Source organism: Erythrolamprus reginae, chromosome 1 (genome assembly GCF_031021105.1).
Source record: "Erythrolamprus reginae isolate rEryReg1 chromosome 1, rEryReg1.hap1, whole genome shotgun sequence".
Classification (NCBI taxonomy): domain Eukaryota; kingdom Metazoa; phylum Chordata; class Lepidosauria; order Squamata; family Dipsadidae; genus Erythrolamprus; species Erythrolamprus reginae.
In genome coordinates this window covers 241,141,359-241,158,385 of record NC_091950.1, presented here as the reverse complement: position 1 = coordinate 241,158,385, position 17,027 = coordinate 241,141,359, and the positions used below count along the sequence as shown (strand labels likewise).

Genomic DNA, 17,027 nt, shown 5'->3' with positions numbered 1-17,027 from the left:
ATAGGCTTAATTTATGGTCAAAATAAATCCTGAGGCTTTTTCTTTCTTCAGATGCAAACTGCACCTCACCCCCCATCCCCCCATTCTTTCTTTAGTGGAAAAAACATATTGAGAGAAGGAACAGTTTTGTTTGTGAAAATGGATTACATGAAAAAGATATAACATTGTCTTCTGCCTTCACAATTATTGCGGTTAAATTCAGAGCCCTCTCTAAAATTGCTTTAAATTCATAATACAAAAAAAAAACACCCCACCAAAAAACCACCTATGTGGCCCTCAGGTATTTTCCACATGTTATAACTCGTTAAGTTTTAAGTAATATATTTCACTTATGGGCAATGGTGGGTTTCTACCGGTGAGGTCCAGAGCACCACACCAGTAGGAATCCACTGATGATGCAATTTTCAGCCATTTTCCCCCCAGCACCTCCGTGTCGGAAGAAGTTTTCCCACCCACCCTCGTCTTAATGTCAACCTTTATGCTTCGTCCGAAGCATAGCTGAGAAGCTCCTCAGCTGTGTTTTGGCTTGTAATGTGGTCCTGAGCATGTAGAGAAGTGAAACTGACAAGACGGAGTGGCTGTGGGTTTTGCCTCCCAAGGACAATTCCATCTGTCTGTCCATTACCCTTGGGAGGGACTACTGACCCCCTCAGAGAGGGTCCGCAACTTGGGCATCCTCCTCGATCCGCAGCTAACATTAGAGCACCATCTTTCAACTGTGGCGAGGAGGGTGTTTGCCCAGGTTCGCCTGGTGCACCAGCTGTGGCCCTACTTGGACAGGGAGTCACTGCTCACAGTCACTCACGCCCTCATCACCTCGAGGTTCGACTACTGCAACGTTCTCTGCATGGGGCTACCTTTGAAAAGTTTTCGGAAACTTCGGATCGTGCAGAATGCGGCCGTGAGAGCAATCATGGGTTTCCCAGATATGCCCATGTCTTGTCAATACTCCGCGGCTTGCACTGGCTGCCAATCAGTTTCCAGTCACAATTCAAAGTGTTGGTTATGACCTATAAAGCCCTACATGGCATCAGACCAGAATATCTCCGGGACTGTCTTCTGCTGCACGAATCCCAGTGACCGATTAGGTTCCACAGAGTTGGCTTTCTTTGGGTCCCATCGACTAAACAATGCCATCTGATGGGACCCAGGGGAAGAGCCTTCCCTGGCGGCCCTGGCTCTCTGGAATCAACTCCCCCCAGGGATTAGGACTGCCACCACCCTCCTTGCCTTTCAAAACCTCCTATGTCACCAGGCATGGGGAAACTGATATACCCCAAGCTATTATGGTTTTATGTATGGTCTGTTAGGTTGTGTGATTGTTTTCTTTGTATAACAAGGGTTTTAAATTGTTCTTTAACATTAGATTTGTATATGGTGTATTGTTGTCAGCCGTTCTGAGTCCTCGGAGAGGGGCGGCATACAAATTTAATAAAATATTGAATTATTATTATTATTAACTGTGCAGTGGGATGTATGCGCGGATGTTCACCAGTAGCAAAATTCAACTGGAAACCACCCCTAGTTATGAGTTAACTCTCTTGATGAAAGCCACACCAATAGGCCATGTCACAAAAGTGGGCTTGCCATACTGTATATTACAATTGAAGTTTGCTGAAAAAACATTACAGTGGTAGAGACTTACTGTATTTTTTGGACTATAAGATGCTTTTTTTTGTCTCCCAAAAGGGAGTGAAAATGTCTGTGCGTCTTATAGACCAAATATTGCCCAAGTACCGCCCACACATCACATTTCTTGGCCTCCAGACGGGAGGTTTTGGGGGCTTTTTTCGGCCCTTTTTTGCCCTGTTTCAAAAACGGACCGGAAAAAGCCTCAAAATTGGATAGGAAAAAAACCTCAAAAACTGCCAAAAGGCCTCAAAATTGAGCTAGAAAAAATCTCAAAATGGACTCAAAAGCCTTGAAAACAAGCTAGAGGAAGCCTCAAAATTGAGCCAAAAGAAAAGAGCCTCAAAAATTCTGCCCAAGCTCCCAAACAAAGCCTCAAAAACAGGCAGGAAAAAAACCTGGAAAAGCCCCCCTAACACCCCCCCCCCCCAAAATGGGGTGTACAGAGGTGAATTTTTTTTCCCCTCTTCAAAATTTAGGTGTGTCTTAAAAGTCCAAAAAATACAGATAGTTGGGTAGTTATTCAGATCTGAGGAACCATGATCTACGTAAGAACTGCTGAATGTGTTCTTGGTGGGATACCTTCAATGTGTTTATTGCATTTGTACCACCTGTCACCACAGGTGCTATGTTTCCTTTTGTGTTGAGATCTAAAAATGCATTGGATCAATCATATGATGTATCATATCAGCTCATTGCTTCCCCCTTAGTTCAAACATGAAAATATCGGGCTAAGAGAATGATCTTGAACTGCTTAGAGATGGAGGGCGACTAGGCTAATGCTGTATCAAGTTGTAACTAATAGAATAGCAGAGGATATAAACAGAAATAAGAAGGCCAGAAAATTTATTACTGGCAACCTATCTTGCTTTTCTTCAATGAAATGTAATAAACATTGATATTTACAGTATGTACTGAGTCTTCGGAGAAAGGCGGCATACAAATAATAATAATAATAATAATAATAATAATAATAATAATAATAATAATAATGAATTCAGGACTACCTAGAAGAAAATGACATCATGCCAGTGGAGCAAAAGGCAATAAAAGACGAAGCAGAGGTACGAAAGACCAGCTCCTAATTGATAAAATGATTTTGGAGAACTGTAAGAACAGGAAAACAAACCTATACATGACCTGGATTGTCTACAAGAAAGCCTTTAACTCATTGCCACACAGCTGGGTCATAAAACGCCTGGAAGTCATTGGAGTCAATGAAAACATCAGGAAATTCATAGAAAAGGCGATGAAATACTGGAAGACTGAGCTTTTTGTTGGGAATGAAAGCTATGGACTGATCAACATCAGAAGGGGCATCTTCCAGGGACTCTTTGTCCCCATTGCTATTCATCATCGCTATAATCCCACTGTCACTCATCCTACAGAAAACAAACCTAGGCGACCAAACTGCTAGGAATTCACCAAAAATTTCACACCTGCTGTATATGGATGACCTGAAGTTGTATGGAAAATTAGAAACTGAGATACAGTCACTGACCAACACTGTGCGAATCTTTAGCAATGACATCAGCATGGAGTTTGGTCTGGATAAATGTGCCACAGTGGCACTGAAAAAGGGGAAAATCACTGAAAGTGAGGGCATTGAAATGCCAAATGGTCAAACCATCAAGTGCCACCAATTAGAAGCCTACAGATACTTGGGCATCTTGCAACTGGATAATATCAAGTATGGTCATGTGAAAACTTTGATCAGCCAAGAGTACATCCAGAGGACCAGAAAAAGTTTGAAGAGCAAACTGAATGGTGGCAACACTATCAAAGCTATAAATACTTGGGCCATACCTGTCATTATATATACAGCTGGCATAGTGAACTGGATTCAAGCAGAGCTGGACAACTTGGACAGGAAAACCAGAAAATTAATGACGATCCATCATGCACTACACCCCTGCAGTGACGTTGACAGGCTGTATTTACCAAGGAAAATAGGCGGCAGAGGACTTTTGCAAGTGAAGCAGACAGTGGAAGAAGAGAAGCATGCATTAGCTGACTATGTGAAGGACAGCATCCAAGGGCATGGGGTGAGGTATCATCAGTATGCGGATAATACCCAGTTGTACATCTCCACCCCATGTCCAGTCAACGAAGCAGTGGAAGTGATGTGCCGGTGCCTGGAGGCTGTTGGGGTCTGGATGGGTGTCAACAGACTCAAACTCAACCCGGATAAGACGGAGTGGCTGTGGGTCCTGCCTCCCAGGGACAATTCCATCTGTCCTTCCATAACCCTGGGGGGGAATTATTGACCCCCTCAGAGAGGGTCCGTAACTTGGGCGTCCTCCTCGATCCACAGCTCACATTAGAGAAACATCTTTCAGCTGTGGCAAGGGGGGCGTTTGCCCAGGTTCGCCTGGTGCACCAGTTGTGGCCCTATCTGGACCGGACTCACTGCTCACAGTCACTCATGCCCTCATCACATCGAGGTTCAACTACTGTAATGCTCTCTACATGGGGCTACCTTTGAAAAGTGTTCAGAAACTTCAGATCGTGCAGAATGCAGCTGCGAGAGCAATCATGGGCTTTCCAAGATATGCCCATGTCACACCAACACTCCGCAGTCTGCATTGGTTGCCGATCAATTTCTGGGCACAATTCAAAGTGTTGGTTATGACCTATAAAGTCCTTCATGGCATCGGACCAGAATACCTCCGGGACCGCCTTCTGCCGCACGAATCCCAACGACCGGTTAGGTCCCACAGAGTTGGCCTTCTCCGGGTCCCGTCGACTAAACAATGTCGTTTGGCGGGACCCAGGAGAAGAGCCTTCTCTGTGGCGGCCCCGACCCTCTGGAACCAGCTCCCCCCGGAGATTAGAACTGCCCCCACCCTCCTTGCCTTTCGTAAAGTTCTTAAGACCCATCTCTGCCGTCAGGCATGGGGGAACTGAGACATCTCCCACGGGCCTATACAGTTTATACATGGAATGTTTGTGTGTGTGTTTGCTTTTAATAATGGGCTTTTTAGTGTTTTTTAAATTATTAGATTTGTTTTTACATTGTTCTTGTTATTGTTGTGAGCCGCCCCGAGTCTACGGAGAGAGGCGGCATACAAATCTAATAAATAAATAAATAAAATAAAATAAATAAAAGAGCAAAGAGTCAGCATTGATGGAGGTCAACAATAGAAAGCTTCTCAAGGTGAAGCAAACTAAGGACCAGTACCGAAAAACTGTAACTCAATGTCGTATGAACAGTTGGAGAAACAAAGCATTGCATGACCAGTTCTTGGAGAAGATTGAAGGCAAAGTGGATAAAGAAAAGACCTGGTCATGGCTTACAAGTGGAACACTCAAAAAGGAGACAGAAGGACTAATACTGGCGGCACAAGAACAGGCCATTAGAACAAATGCTGTCAAAGCCAGAATTGAAAAATCAACAGACGACCCAAAGTGCAGACTCTGTAAAGAAAAAGATAAAACAATCGATCACATACTCAACTGCTGCAAAAAGATCGCTCAGACTGACTACAAACAGACACAATGCTGTGGCACAGATGATCCACTGGAACTTGTGCCAGAATTACCATCTACCAGTGGAAAAGAACTGGTGGGATCATAAGCCCAAAAAAGTGGTTGAAAATGAGTAAGCAAAACTACTGTGGGACTTCCGACTTCAGACTGACCGAATTCTGAAGCATAACACACCAGACATCCTGATTGTGGAGAAAAAGAAAGCATGGATCATCGACATCGCAATCCCAGGAGACAGCAGAATTGAGGAGAAGCAGCTAGAGAAATTAGTGAAATACGAAGATCTAAAAATCGAGCTGCAACGACTCTGGCATAAACCAGTGAAAGTGATCCCAGTGGTACTTGGCACGCTGGGTGCAGTACCAAAGGATCTCAGCGGACATTTGAAAAACCATCGGAATTGACAAAATCTCCACCTGTCAATTGCAAAAGGCCGCTTTACTGGGATCAGCAAACATAATTCGCCGCTACATCACGCAGTCCTAGGTGCATGGGAAGCGCCCGACTGGTGATGAAATACGAAATCCAGCATAGTGATCTCGTTTGCTGTGTTATATTGACATAATAATAATAATAATAATAATAATAATAATAATAATAATAATAGTAGTAGTAGTAGTAGTAGTAGTAGTAGTAGTAGTAGTACTGTTCATGTGTAATTCAAATGCAGATTTACCTGGCTGACACACTATTCCTGGACATGTTATGATTAGGCTTAGGATGAGGTTTAAAAACCCAAACCATAAATTAAATTGTAGTTAAAATGGAATTCCTTAACCCTTGTGGATTATCTTTGTGATCTAGTTTTAGTTTACATGCCTTAATCATGGTACCGACCATCATTGAAATCTCATCTTGGGCAATTACCATCCATAAGTGAGGGATGAATATGGGCCGCTTGGCATTGGCCATATTTTGTTCCCCTGGTGTGTGTGCACCATAGTGGTTAACAATGTCATATAATACATGAGATATCTAAAGATAAAAATGCAAATGGAAAGCTGTCATAAAATAATGGGTACAATACCTCTGGATGAATTTTTCCACTGTTCAGTCAATCTTAGCATGAAATATCAATCTGGGGGTAACATCGTCTTACAACATCCCATAGGTGATAATGGGACTATTACGGGAGTCATTTACCATGCCATTCAATTTCTTTAATAATAATTGGTGGCGTATGCTGCTGACTGTTTTACAGACTTTTGATAAATGACATAATTTGAGCCGTGCAGGCCCCAAGTATTTCTCAATGATTTCTTAGCATGACTGGAGTCAGGTTTATGGACCATATTTATTTGTGGTTCAGTTTAATAGCTGAAAAAATGTACAGCCAAAGAGTATTGCTAGCGATGCAGAAAGCGTTTCACAGAATCAAACATGTTTCTCTTCAGATTTGGCTTGTTGGCATTTGAAACTATAATGAGGAGCACCGGCATTGTGTAACATTTGGATTAAGCAAAATGAAATAATGGATTTATATGGTATTGGGTGTTTTTTGTTTTGTTTTGTTTTTTTGGAATAGGAGGAGAATCTATTCACCAAGGTGTCTGAATATTTTCAAGGTTCAGCTGAAGAAAGAAAATGCCAGGTTTCCCTGACTCAAGAGGAAAAACAAGACACGCTGAAAAAGTTGTGAGTGCTCTTCCCACAGCATGCACTTTTTATGTAACCAAGATGTGAATACAAAATTTAATAATGTCAAAGCAGCTGTCTCCTTCCCTCCAAGAGTATGTGGGGGTAAAGTTAACATTGAATAAAATCAACTTTCTAAAAATAACGATTGGCTGGGACCAGGAACAAAATTAAATTATAATGGAAGTTTTGGGAGAGAATTGATCTCAGAAAAAAGTAGCCTGTGCTTTGGTATTCCCAATCGTGCTAAATTGACTTTATATATATATATGGAATTTAATTTTGTTGGGTAAAAGATGGATCTAATTAAAAGTATTATTTTAAGAAAAAATGAACTAAGATCCAATGAGTCCAACTTAACCCTTTTCTTTCAAAAGCTGTTGGAGGGATAGAGGCAGGCAGTTTATAATCTTATCTGAAACAATTGTTCTAGTTTTTAAAGGCAAATTATATTCATATTAAGGGCTAATTCCACCACTATCCCATGCCCTAATTTCTCTTTCCACATATCACTTAATTGCAAGTACTGGTAAGTGTATAGATGGAATTAGTAGTAGGATATCTATTTTTTTAAAAAAAATCTTATCACTTTATTTTTGTGGATTCCAATATATTGTGCTTATTTCTAAAGAACTGATTTGATTAAATGTTGACTTCATCACAAAAAACAGTGTTTTCCAAGATATAAGAAGATTAGCACTCTTCTTTTCTAATGGAATATTTATTCTTTGATCCAGCTAGATTGCTGCACCAACCTAGCCTGATCTCAAAAACTTAAGCAGTCTCAAACCTGATGGGTATTTGGATGGGAGACCATCAGGAAATGCCAGGACTGTAGACTAATATGAGAAACCTAAAGTAATTGTGCTATAACAGTATCTATTTTTAGAAATCAAAGTAGAAACACCACTAACTGTTGAATTAAGACAACATGTCCAAACACACAGACTCGACTATGGTGAGGAGGGAGATAGAAATTTGTCCTTCTTATGGAGGTATTTTTACTGTTGGTAGTTTGTTTGTCTTTATCCTGCTACCTTTCAAATCTTTAGGCTATTGGGATGGTCTTATCCAAATCTTCATCTGTTGAGGATTCCATCAGCCAGGTTGATACTATGAGCCCTCTAGTTACTCAGGATTCCATATCTACTCTGAATTATCTAATTCCACATTAGGGACTTACCTGGATATTTAAAATACTGAGGAGAAACTTGCTTAAATTGTTTCTTCTGTTCAAGATCCATCTGCCATATACCTGTTGTAGGCAGAAGTGAGCTTTCTCCAATATTACTTGTAGACCAAGCAATGCATTCTTCCATGAGTTATGCTTAGTTCCTCAATTTTCTATTGTTAGAACTAGGACTAAGGAATACAGAGCTTTTGAACTTCTTTAAAAATGATTTGAGGTGTTGCAGTAGATCTGTTTTTGGATAACTTTTAATTTATTTTTTCTTATTTTCTAGTTTTATTGTTAGAATGTTGTAAGCTATCTTGATTATCCTGCTTAGATGGAAAGATGAGATGTAACTTGAATGATAGGAGCAGTAAAAATAATTTTATAAAATAAAATGGGGTCCTTTGATAGTTTGGAAATAGACGAGGGTCCTTTAGGCTGAAGAAAAGACTATGCATAGTCCTTCTATTTCAATATAACTTGGCTCAAAATAAAGATTTCTGAAGCTGGAGCCATGTTCGTCTTGCTGCAGCTTAGAAATAACTAATTTATTATGACATAAGCTTTCATTAATTAGAAATGTTCCATGATAAATTCTTTTAATCTTTGAGGAACTTCGAGACTTCTGTGTCGATCTTGTAGCAAAAAGCATTAAAATGATTTAAACTTCAGTTTCAATTATTGACTTTTTCATTTCTGGGAAAGCTAATCTCACAATTCAAGATCCAGAGCACTATTTGGCTGTGCCTGCGGTTAACACTTAGGCTGCTTAAAGTTCAGTTGTGTGTAACAGATGGTGCTATTTAACTTCATATTGCTTAAGAGTTTTCTTTCTCTACTGCTGCTCTCCGAATAAACACCCAGTATCTTAATTTTCTGATTTTTTAAAGTTTACACCACTGGTTATTGCTTATGAGTGTCTCTGATGGAGTTGAACAAATCGCAGCAGATGCTTATGTCATTCATTCAGGTTACCAAATAAGCAATAAGTCATTGGGAAAAAGTACAGCCTTTAGATTCAGTAACTAATCACAAAATGTACAATCATACTCATATATTGCTGTGTAAAATCTTAGCCTATTCTGCCATGGCAAATAGCTTCAACTTATTTATTTGTTTGTTTGTTTATTCAATTTTTTTTTATGCCGCCCTTCTCCTTAGACTCAGGGCGGCTTACAACCTGTTAGCAATAGCACTCTTTAACAGAGCCAGCATATTGCTCCCACAATCCGGGTCCTCATTTTACCCACCTCGAAAGGATGGAAGGCTGAGTCAACCTTAAGCTGGTGATAAGATTTGAACCGCTGACCTACAGATCTAGCAGTGGCCTGCAGAACTGTGCTCTACCCACTGCGCCACCTCGGCTCATCTTAGTAGCATTTTTCCATAGAATATTCCTATAAACAATTATCCAGGTGCTCTTTAATAAATTTGAAATGAGCATCAGTGTTCATTTTAGGAGCAATCAATGGCTTCTTTTATGTTGTTCTCCCTTGAACTCTGTTTGAACTTCCTTGAACTTCATCACTGCTTTTCTGATGATAGCTTCATGATGACTGAAGTTACCTAAGGCCAAGGAGATCAACAGATTAGTGGTGTTCTTCTGGAATTTGCTGTGATAATGTATACAGTTTAACCCTGCACTTTTGCAGGGGTTTTGACAGTGACCACTCTTGGAAAGATTAGCTATTGTATCTAATTTTCTCTAGCTGAAGATTTTGCTTCCAAATATAGTATAGAACAATGGAGACCCAGATTTTAGAAATAGCTTTTCTATTTTTTCTAGACTCTTTAGGCATTTATACCATTTTTTATAGGAGTCTTCAGAAATTTCTTTTGAACAGGGCTTGGTGTGTGCTGAACACTTCACAGGAACAAAGGGAACCAGGCTTTATGAAATTTGAGTGTGTGCGCGTTCGTGCATGTTTCTGTCAATATGTTACATACACAGACACACACATACATTCATATGTGTTGTGGCCGCTCCTCGTCCACCTCTGGTAATGTTAGATTCAAAGGAGGATGAGCCAGGCCCCTCTGGATACCCTGGGCCAGTGGGTTTGCCAGCTGATGCAGAGTGAGAGAGAGGGAAAGAGAAAGTGACCTGAGTGAGCTCGAGGAACCACCAGAGGTGGCAGGTATATCAATGGGGGAGTGGTCCCAGTCGGAGGATGAAGGAGACATTAGAGTGGATGACCCATTCTTAGATGCTAGATTCAGGAGGTTACAAAGAAGACAACAACATTTGCATGGTAAAAGAAAGTAATTTTGAAGCTTTAAATCTAGGGGGTTTGCTGACCACTCTCAGCAGTTATAAAAGAAAAGGATCTTGGGAAATTCTGGGTGGAGTATGAACTTTGATTTCATGGGCGCTGTGTTAGATCTGGAGCTCTAGAAAAAGCCCCCTAAAAACCTGATTCCTGCTTTGCAAAAGTCCTTTGCTAAAAGCTGCATGCCTGTCAAAAATGTGGTGAGCTATTTTTTATATTTATTCTATGACTCATCGTCTGCCTTATCTTGTTGGGATGCCGGTAGCTCTGAAACTAGTGCCTTTCCCAGAAGCTAATCTGATAACTTTGCAGCAGAGAAAAATATTCCCTGAACTTTTAAAAGACTGAATCATGTAATTCAAAACTTAAATATTGAGGTTTAGCCCTTTAGCCCTTTCAATCTGAAAAGCCCAGCATAGAACAATATGTATATTTAAATGTATAGGCATATGTGTATTTAAATAATATATGAGCATTGGTGGCATAGTTGTTAGAGTGCAGTACTGCAGGCTACTTCTGCTGCCTACTGGCTGACTGCAATTTGGCAGTTCAAATCTCACCAGGCTCAAGGTTGACTCATCCTTCCATCCTTCCGAGGTGGGTAAAATTGTTGGGGACAATAGGCTCACTTGGTAAACCACTTAGAGAGGGCTGTAAAATGTTGTAAAGCAGTATATAAGTTTAAGTGTGTTGCTATTATTATATAGGATAGAGCTGCACCAAATCAGGAGCTGGTTTATTGGCTAGGCAAGCAATCTCCAAGGAGCTATTGCAAATGTTCTGTGTTATAGCAACAAAGTTATTATGTTTTAAACTCTGCTAGCCTTTTAGCTGGAGGAAGCATGTTGAATTTGTAAATAGATACATACATCTCTAAAGTAAAATCATAATGCACATCTTTCGTAATTTGATATATGCCATGTTCATGAGAATGGAATGCTAAATACCCTAGATTATCAAGGTGTTGAAAAACGAATCCACCCCACTAAATTGAAGTCAACTTTCCTTTCTGAACATTTGCACATCTTGCTTTGCTGGAAGCCATCGCTTAAGGGAAGCATTTCAAGATGACCTACATTGTGGGTTATAACATCTGCATGGAATATCAATCTGTCCCATGGATTTAAATTTTAACTCCTATGGAGCTCATTGTTTTACAAAATATTACTTCCCTCAGGGGCAAGATGGATATCTTTTAATCTGATGAATAATGGGGGAAAGTCATCAAGATCATTTTAGCGTTTCCAGTAGTGGAGGTTTTCCAAATGTCTAGAAACAATGAAGTGTTAAAGACATGTGCATTATGCAAATTGAAATGGTTTTAATTATCACTTTAAAATTATTATTATTATTATTTAGAATGAAGAGGGCAGCACATGCTAAGAAGAAGAAACCCCAGCCTAGGATGGCCACCACAAAAGTATATCTTGGCTCACCAGATTCAGACACCGAGTAAGAGGAATGCATGTCAACCAGTTCGATGCTCCAGCCTGAACTGAAAATGTAGGCGTAAAGCACAATGAAAAGATTGCATAAATACAGCTGAGAGCAGCTTGGGACTTCCTGTTTCAGAATGGGCAACGATGCGGACTGGAGACAGCCAAGCAACGCTAACAGCCAGCAAAAACTTCATTTGTGGAGTGGTTAGACATGACTTCTCTGCAGGAACCCTCAGCAGGGCTATGAGTCAGCACTGCCACATCCAAACCCAAAGTCAAAGGGTGAACAAAAGAACTGAAATAGTGCGTTGAGCATGCAGGAGCAGGAGGAAGAAAGATGTCTCCAAGGCCAGGATCACCCGGTTCCCAGATGCAAGAGTCCTGCTTCAGAGAGAAGTCCCCACCAAATCTCACATCGTGACCCAAATGAGGTTTGGCAGGATTCACGTCTGATGGAGAATTGCTGACTTAAAGGAAAAAAAACCTTCCCCTTGAGACTGGTTTTATGAGAAGTGCTACAGCGTCGTGCAGACAGACCCAATCCAGCCACAGTCACCAAATATTCCTTAATGTTTCACTCCTGAAATATGCCAAGCCAGGAGAGAAAGGGGTTGAGAGAGGGGGAGAGATCCAAAAACAGGGTGAAACGAAAAAAAGGTAAAACCTAAAAGATAAGGCAAGAAAATCTGTGCCTTCCTCTGGTGATGTCTTATCCCTTTTACCTGTGTCATGTGTAACAAACAGCTAGAACTTGCTCAAGATTTAAAAGCAATTCCTGAACCAATTAAGCCTTGAGATTTTTACGGACACTGAAATAAACAGAATTCAAGATGCACGGCAGTCAGCGATAGTTCCATAACTTGAATCATAAGGAATCATTCTGAGTTCTCTTTTCTTCGTCTATAATTGACTGATTTGAAGTTTCTCCATCACAATGACAGAAATGTGTTTTATGGTCCTTTGTCTGCTCAGCTCTTCATAGTCCTGTTTTTATTTAATAGTATAATGGGAAATAAACACTTTCCTTCTGTAAAATCTGTTTCTGAACATCTTTTTTTTCCTGTGTCTTGTCTGATAAATCACTTTTCATATTCAAAACTTATTTTGAAGAAATGGTGGCAGACGCTTTGCTGTTCCATTGCCTCATTTTTCCTGTTGCAATAAATGTTGATGAGGAAATTAAACTGCATTAGGATTGCTTCAAGCAGGCTTAGCACCTTTATAGCTACAGAGCTTATTTGTCTAGGACAATTGAACCCAGCAATAATATCCTAGCTTTGTTTCTTACAAAGCCAGGGTATTATTGTATGTATAATATACTTGTACGTATAATATTGTATGTACAATTGTTTGTATGTGCACATTTCTTTTTACTCTTTCTTAAAGAGTGGGAGAATGTTATTTCCCAATATAATCTCCCAACAGCCCTGTACAGTAGGCCCGAAAGGAAGGAAATAAATGCCTCAAGATAAATGAATTTTAGCGGGGGGGGGGGGGGATTTCTGATCTAGAAATTCATTGTCTTTTTTTGGTAATCCTATTAATGTTAAATGATACTTTTTGAAAAAAAATCATATAATTGTTTCAATATAATAATTTAATGCTTTTAAAGATTGTTTACTTTGCATTTGAATTTAAAAAGTACTGATACTGTTTTAAAAAGTAAATAAACTTCACTGTAGGTACTTCCCACCCATTTTAAAATTCCTTTTGTCCCATTAAGAGATACTCTGCAGTTGTCAAGATTCATTGACTGGTTTTATTTTATGTGCCTTAGCATGTTTGAGCAAGCAAAATTGAAATGCTTCAGCATTCATTTCTTAAATAGTTTAAACGCTTTCCATTTATACCAGGGAGAGTGAACCAGAACTTAGAAAAGGACTTCCTTCTGGAAGGAAAATATCTGATCTCTCTTTCATGTACTAACCCAAATATATTATCAGGGATATAGTTGAATATACTATGTTTCACCTTAATTGATCAGAATGAAAGATGTGCATTATAAAGAAAGTAATGAATCAATAAAATAATTAGATTTAAAAATATATTGATACATGTTGATAAGCTGTTTTGAAAGCTGAATAGCCTGAAACAATTAGAAATTTCAAAACAGAACTCAGCTCTTTATTCTTAGCTGTCAGAATGGTTCAGCAGTTCTACAAATTTGTCATACAAATAAACTATATTTTTCTGGGATCTCTCTTCTGCCCAAAATTGGCGGATGGGTTGCAAGATTTGTGATCATTCTGAAAGAAAGTATGTAAAGTTTACCAGATCCCACCAATTGAATACAGTATTCTACTTTTACAAATCTGGCTTTGTTACTTTGGTTATCAAATGCATCAGATACAATAGCTTCATCCAATCCTGCCATTATTACTACCCCTCCTTTATAAATCTGAATTGATCAAAACTCCTTTTCCAGGTTCTTTTTAAAAAATCTAGTGGTTCCCTTTATCTCTTTCATGGTACCCACACATGTCCAGACTCATGTGACCTATTTTACTGGAGGTTTAAAAATAATTGTAAAAAAACAAAATTTGTAATTGTTTCTCATAGTATAACATTTCATTGTAGTGGAATAATAGCTTTTTATCCAAAAAACATTGATGTGGGGTAATGAAATTATAAACACATTGAATATTTCTTAAAAGAAGAAGAAGACAGCAAAGAGGTGATATTTCACCCTTCCAAGTATTGAAGTAATCTCACCTTCTGGCAAGTCAACGCATTAGAGAAAACCACATTTTGGCCCTTTATTGAGGAATAATGTGGAAATACTTTGGTTTCTTCCAAAGCTTTAACATCACGCCTTGCCCAAAACATTGTAATTCTTCCAAGCACTTATTGGGTTAGGAAACCCAGATCCTTGTGTGTTGGGCCCCCATTTTTCAAGGTGATACCAAGAAGGTCAAAGGTTTGGGGATCAATCAATTTTTATTATTAGTCTTAGGCCAGAAACAAATAAAAGCACCCCGTATACACTTAAATCTTGTAGTTTAAAATAGTAACAACTAAATCTATCATAAATTCCAATGTCTATTATACATGGACTTATTATACAACGGTTGCAATCTCTAAACTGTATGACCCATTGTGAATTCAACACTAAATTGTTAAGCAGTGCAAAGGTTAGCCACAGTTGTTATATATATTGCTATGGTGAAGAAGGCACGTATTTGCACCGAATCCCCAGTGCTGCTGCGCAGAATCTGGCCACCTGTGCTATAATTATGGCTTGTTCATCCTTAAGCAGCCACTGAAAATGGGTAGTGTTGGAATGGCTAGGATATGTTGCAGTTATTGGCAGAATACGTTTTTGCTAATCTCTATAAAAGGAGCATCTAAGGAGCATGTGTCCCACAGTCTCCACCTATCCTGAGCCTCAGGTTTGGGGATCTCATAGGATATAATAAATGGTCTTCCATAGGACAAGTGTAGGTAGGTAGGAAGAGACTGTTAATATGGCAGGTGGGAATAGAGAGCAATTAAGTGGATAAGATCAGCTGTGGAGGAGGGGGGACTGTGAATGTACTTAATTTAAAAAATCAATCTAAAAACCACAACATAGATGAGTGGGTGTGCATGGGTAATCATTATGGAATGCTGTGGTCCAGATGTTTCTACAAGACAAGGGTCTGCCAGAAAACTAAAGTTCCATTTTGTTGCAGGTCAGCGCCTTCTGGAGTTTGGCGCCAAGAAACCTTTGAGTTCCAGTGCAAACAGAATCTGTATGCTTGCAGGCAGTTCTGATTCCAAACTGATCCTGGCTTAATCTTGGCAAATTAAGAGCAGTGTGTGAAGAAAAACACTTTCTAAGAACATTTTCAGCAGCAGTTTGCCATTCTTTTATACATTAAGAATTGTTAAGGGATACGTGTCGGAACAATAGCATAATATTGTTGTTTCTGGAGCAACTCGAGAAATCTGGAATTAAATATTCCAGAAAAAGAGTTGCCAAGTTCAACGACTCCTGCAAGAATAAACAGCTGACAAATATAGGAGCTTTCATAATCCTTCACTCAATTTTCTAGTAGTGGAGTTGCCATATAGTCCCATTCATTTTAGAGGTTCCCTGGGCAATAAAACTGATTTAGCCTGTGATAAAACCTATTTATTTTTAATACAAGCATTTATATGCTACCTGATTTCCTGGAGCGTTGATATCTAAACAATTAATTAACAATATTTACTGACCCCTCGCATCCTGGACATAAACTGTTTCAACTCCTACCCTCAAAACGTCGCTACAGAGCACTGCACACCAAGACAACTAGATACAAAAACAATTTTTCCCGAACGCCATCACTCTGCTAAACAAATAATTCCCTCACTACTGTCAAACTATTTACTAAGTCTGCACTACTATTACTAGATTTTTGTTAATATTCATTGTTTCCTCATTGCTTATTTGACCCCTATTACAATCATTAAGTGTTGTACGTCATGATACTTACTTATGTACGTACGTACGTACAGTACTTACTTACTTACTTACTTACTTACTTACTTACTTACTTACTTACTTACTTACTTATTCGATTTTTATGCCGCCCTTCTCCTTAGACTCAGGGCGGCTTACAACATATTAGCAATAGCACTTTTTAACAGAACCCGCAATCCTCATTTTATTCACCTTGGAAGGATGGAAGACTGAGTCAACCTTGAGCCGGTGATGAGATTTGAACCACTGATCTACAGATATACAGTCAGCTTCAGTGGCCAGCAATACAGCACTCTACCTGCTGCGCCACCCTGGCTATCAGAGTAGAATAGAATAGAATACAATAGAATTCTTTATTGGCCAAGTGTGATTGGACACACAAGGAATTTGTCTTGGTGCATATATGCTCTCAGTGTACATAAAAGAAAAGGATACATTTGTCAAGAGTCATGTGGTACAACACTTAATGATTGCCATAGGGGTCAAATAAGCAATGAAGAAACAATCAATATTAATAAAAATCTTAGGATACAAGCAACAAGTTACCGACATACAGTCCAAAGTGAGAGGAAAAGGCTGATAGGAATGATGAGATTTATAAAAGTTGTTGAGGATTCCACATTAGAGAAGTAAGTTGAGGGTGCTACCATTGCTGGAGAAAATGCCCAAACTGTAATCTCATTTATTTCAATCAACAGAATGGACTAGAATCTCTTTTTTCCTCCCTTTAAATGCTCTCTGGAAAGACTTTCCCCATCTTGGCAGTGGCCCAATTCGAGCAACTTGCTGTGGAGTCTTTCGTGGGGGGTTGCTTTGCTCTGAGTCCAGAGAAAACTTTGCTCCTGGTTATGCTGGTGAACCCGTCTGCATAAGGAGACGCCATTTCAAAATTTAGTGTGGAAAGAAAAACATCGTCCAAGAGCGTGAGGGGTGGGGTGAATCTTTGC

The 17,027-nt window shown here is 39.4% G+C and overlaps 1 protein-coding gene across 1 annotated transcript in view; it reads left to right on the top strand.

Annotated features, from left to right (window-relative positions):
- Window positions 1-12,671, top strand: part of SLX4IP (SLX4 interacting protein) — a 100,208-nt gene extending 87,537 nt beyond the window's left edge. The window contains exons 8-9 of the mRNA XM_070732643.1: window positions 6,644-6,753; window positions 11,557-12,671. Coding sequence (XP_070588744.1) covers window positions 6,644-6,753; window positions 11,557-11,653 — 207 coding nt within the window. The 3' untranslated portion in view covers window positions 11,654-12,671. The remainder of the gene's footprint in view (window positions 1-6,643; window positions 6,754-11,556) is intronic.
- The last annotated feature ends 4,356 nt before the right edge of the window (window positions 12,672-17,027 follow it).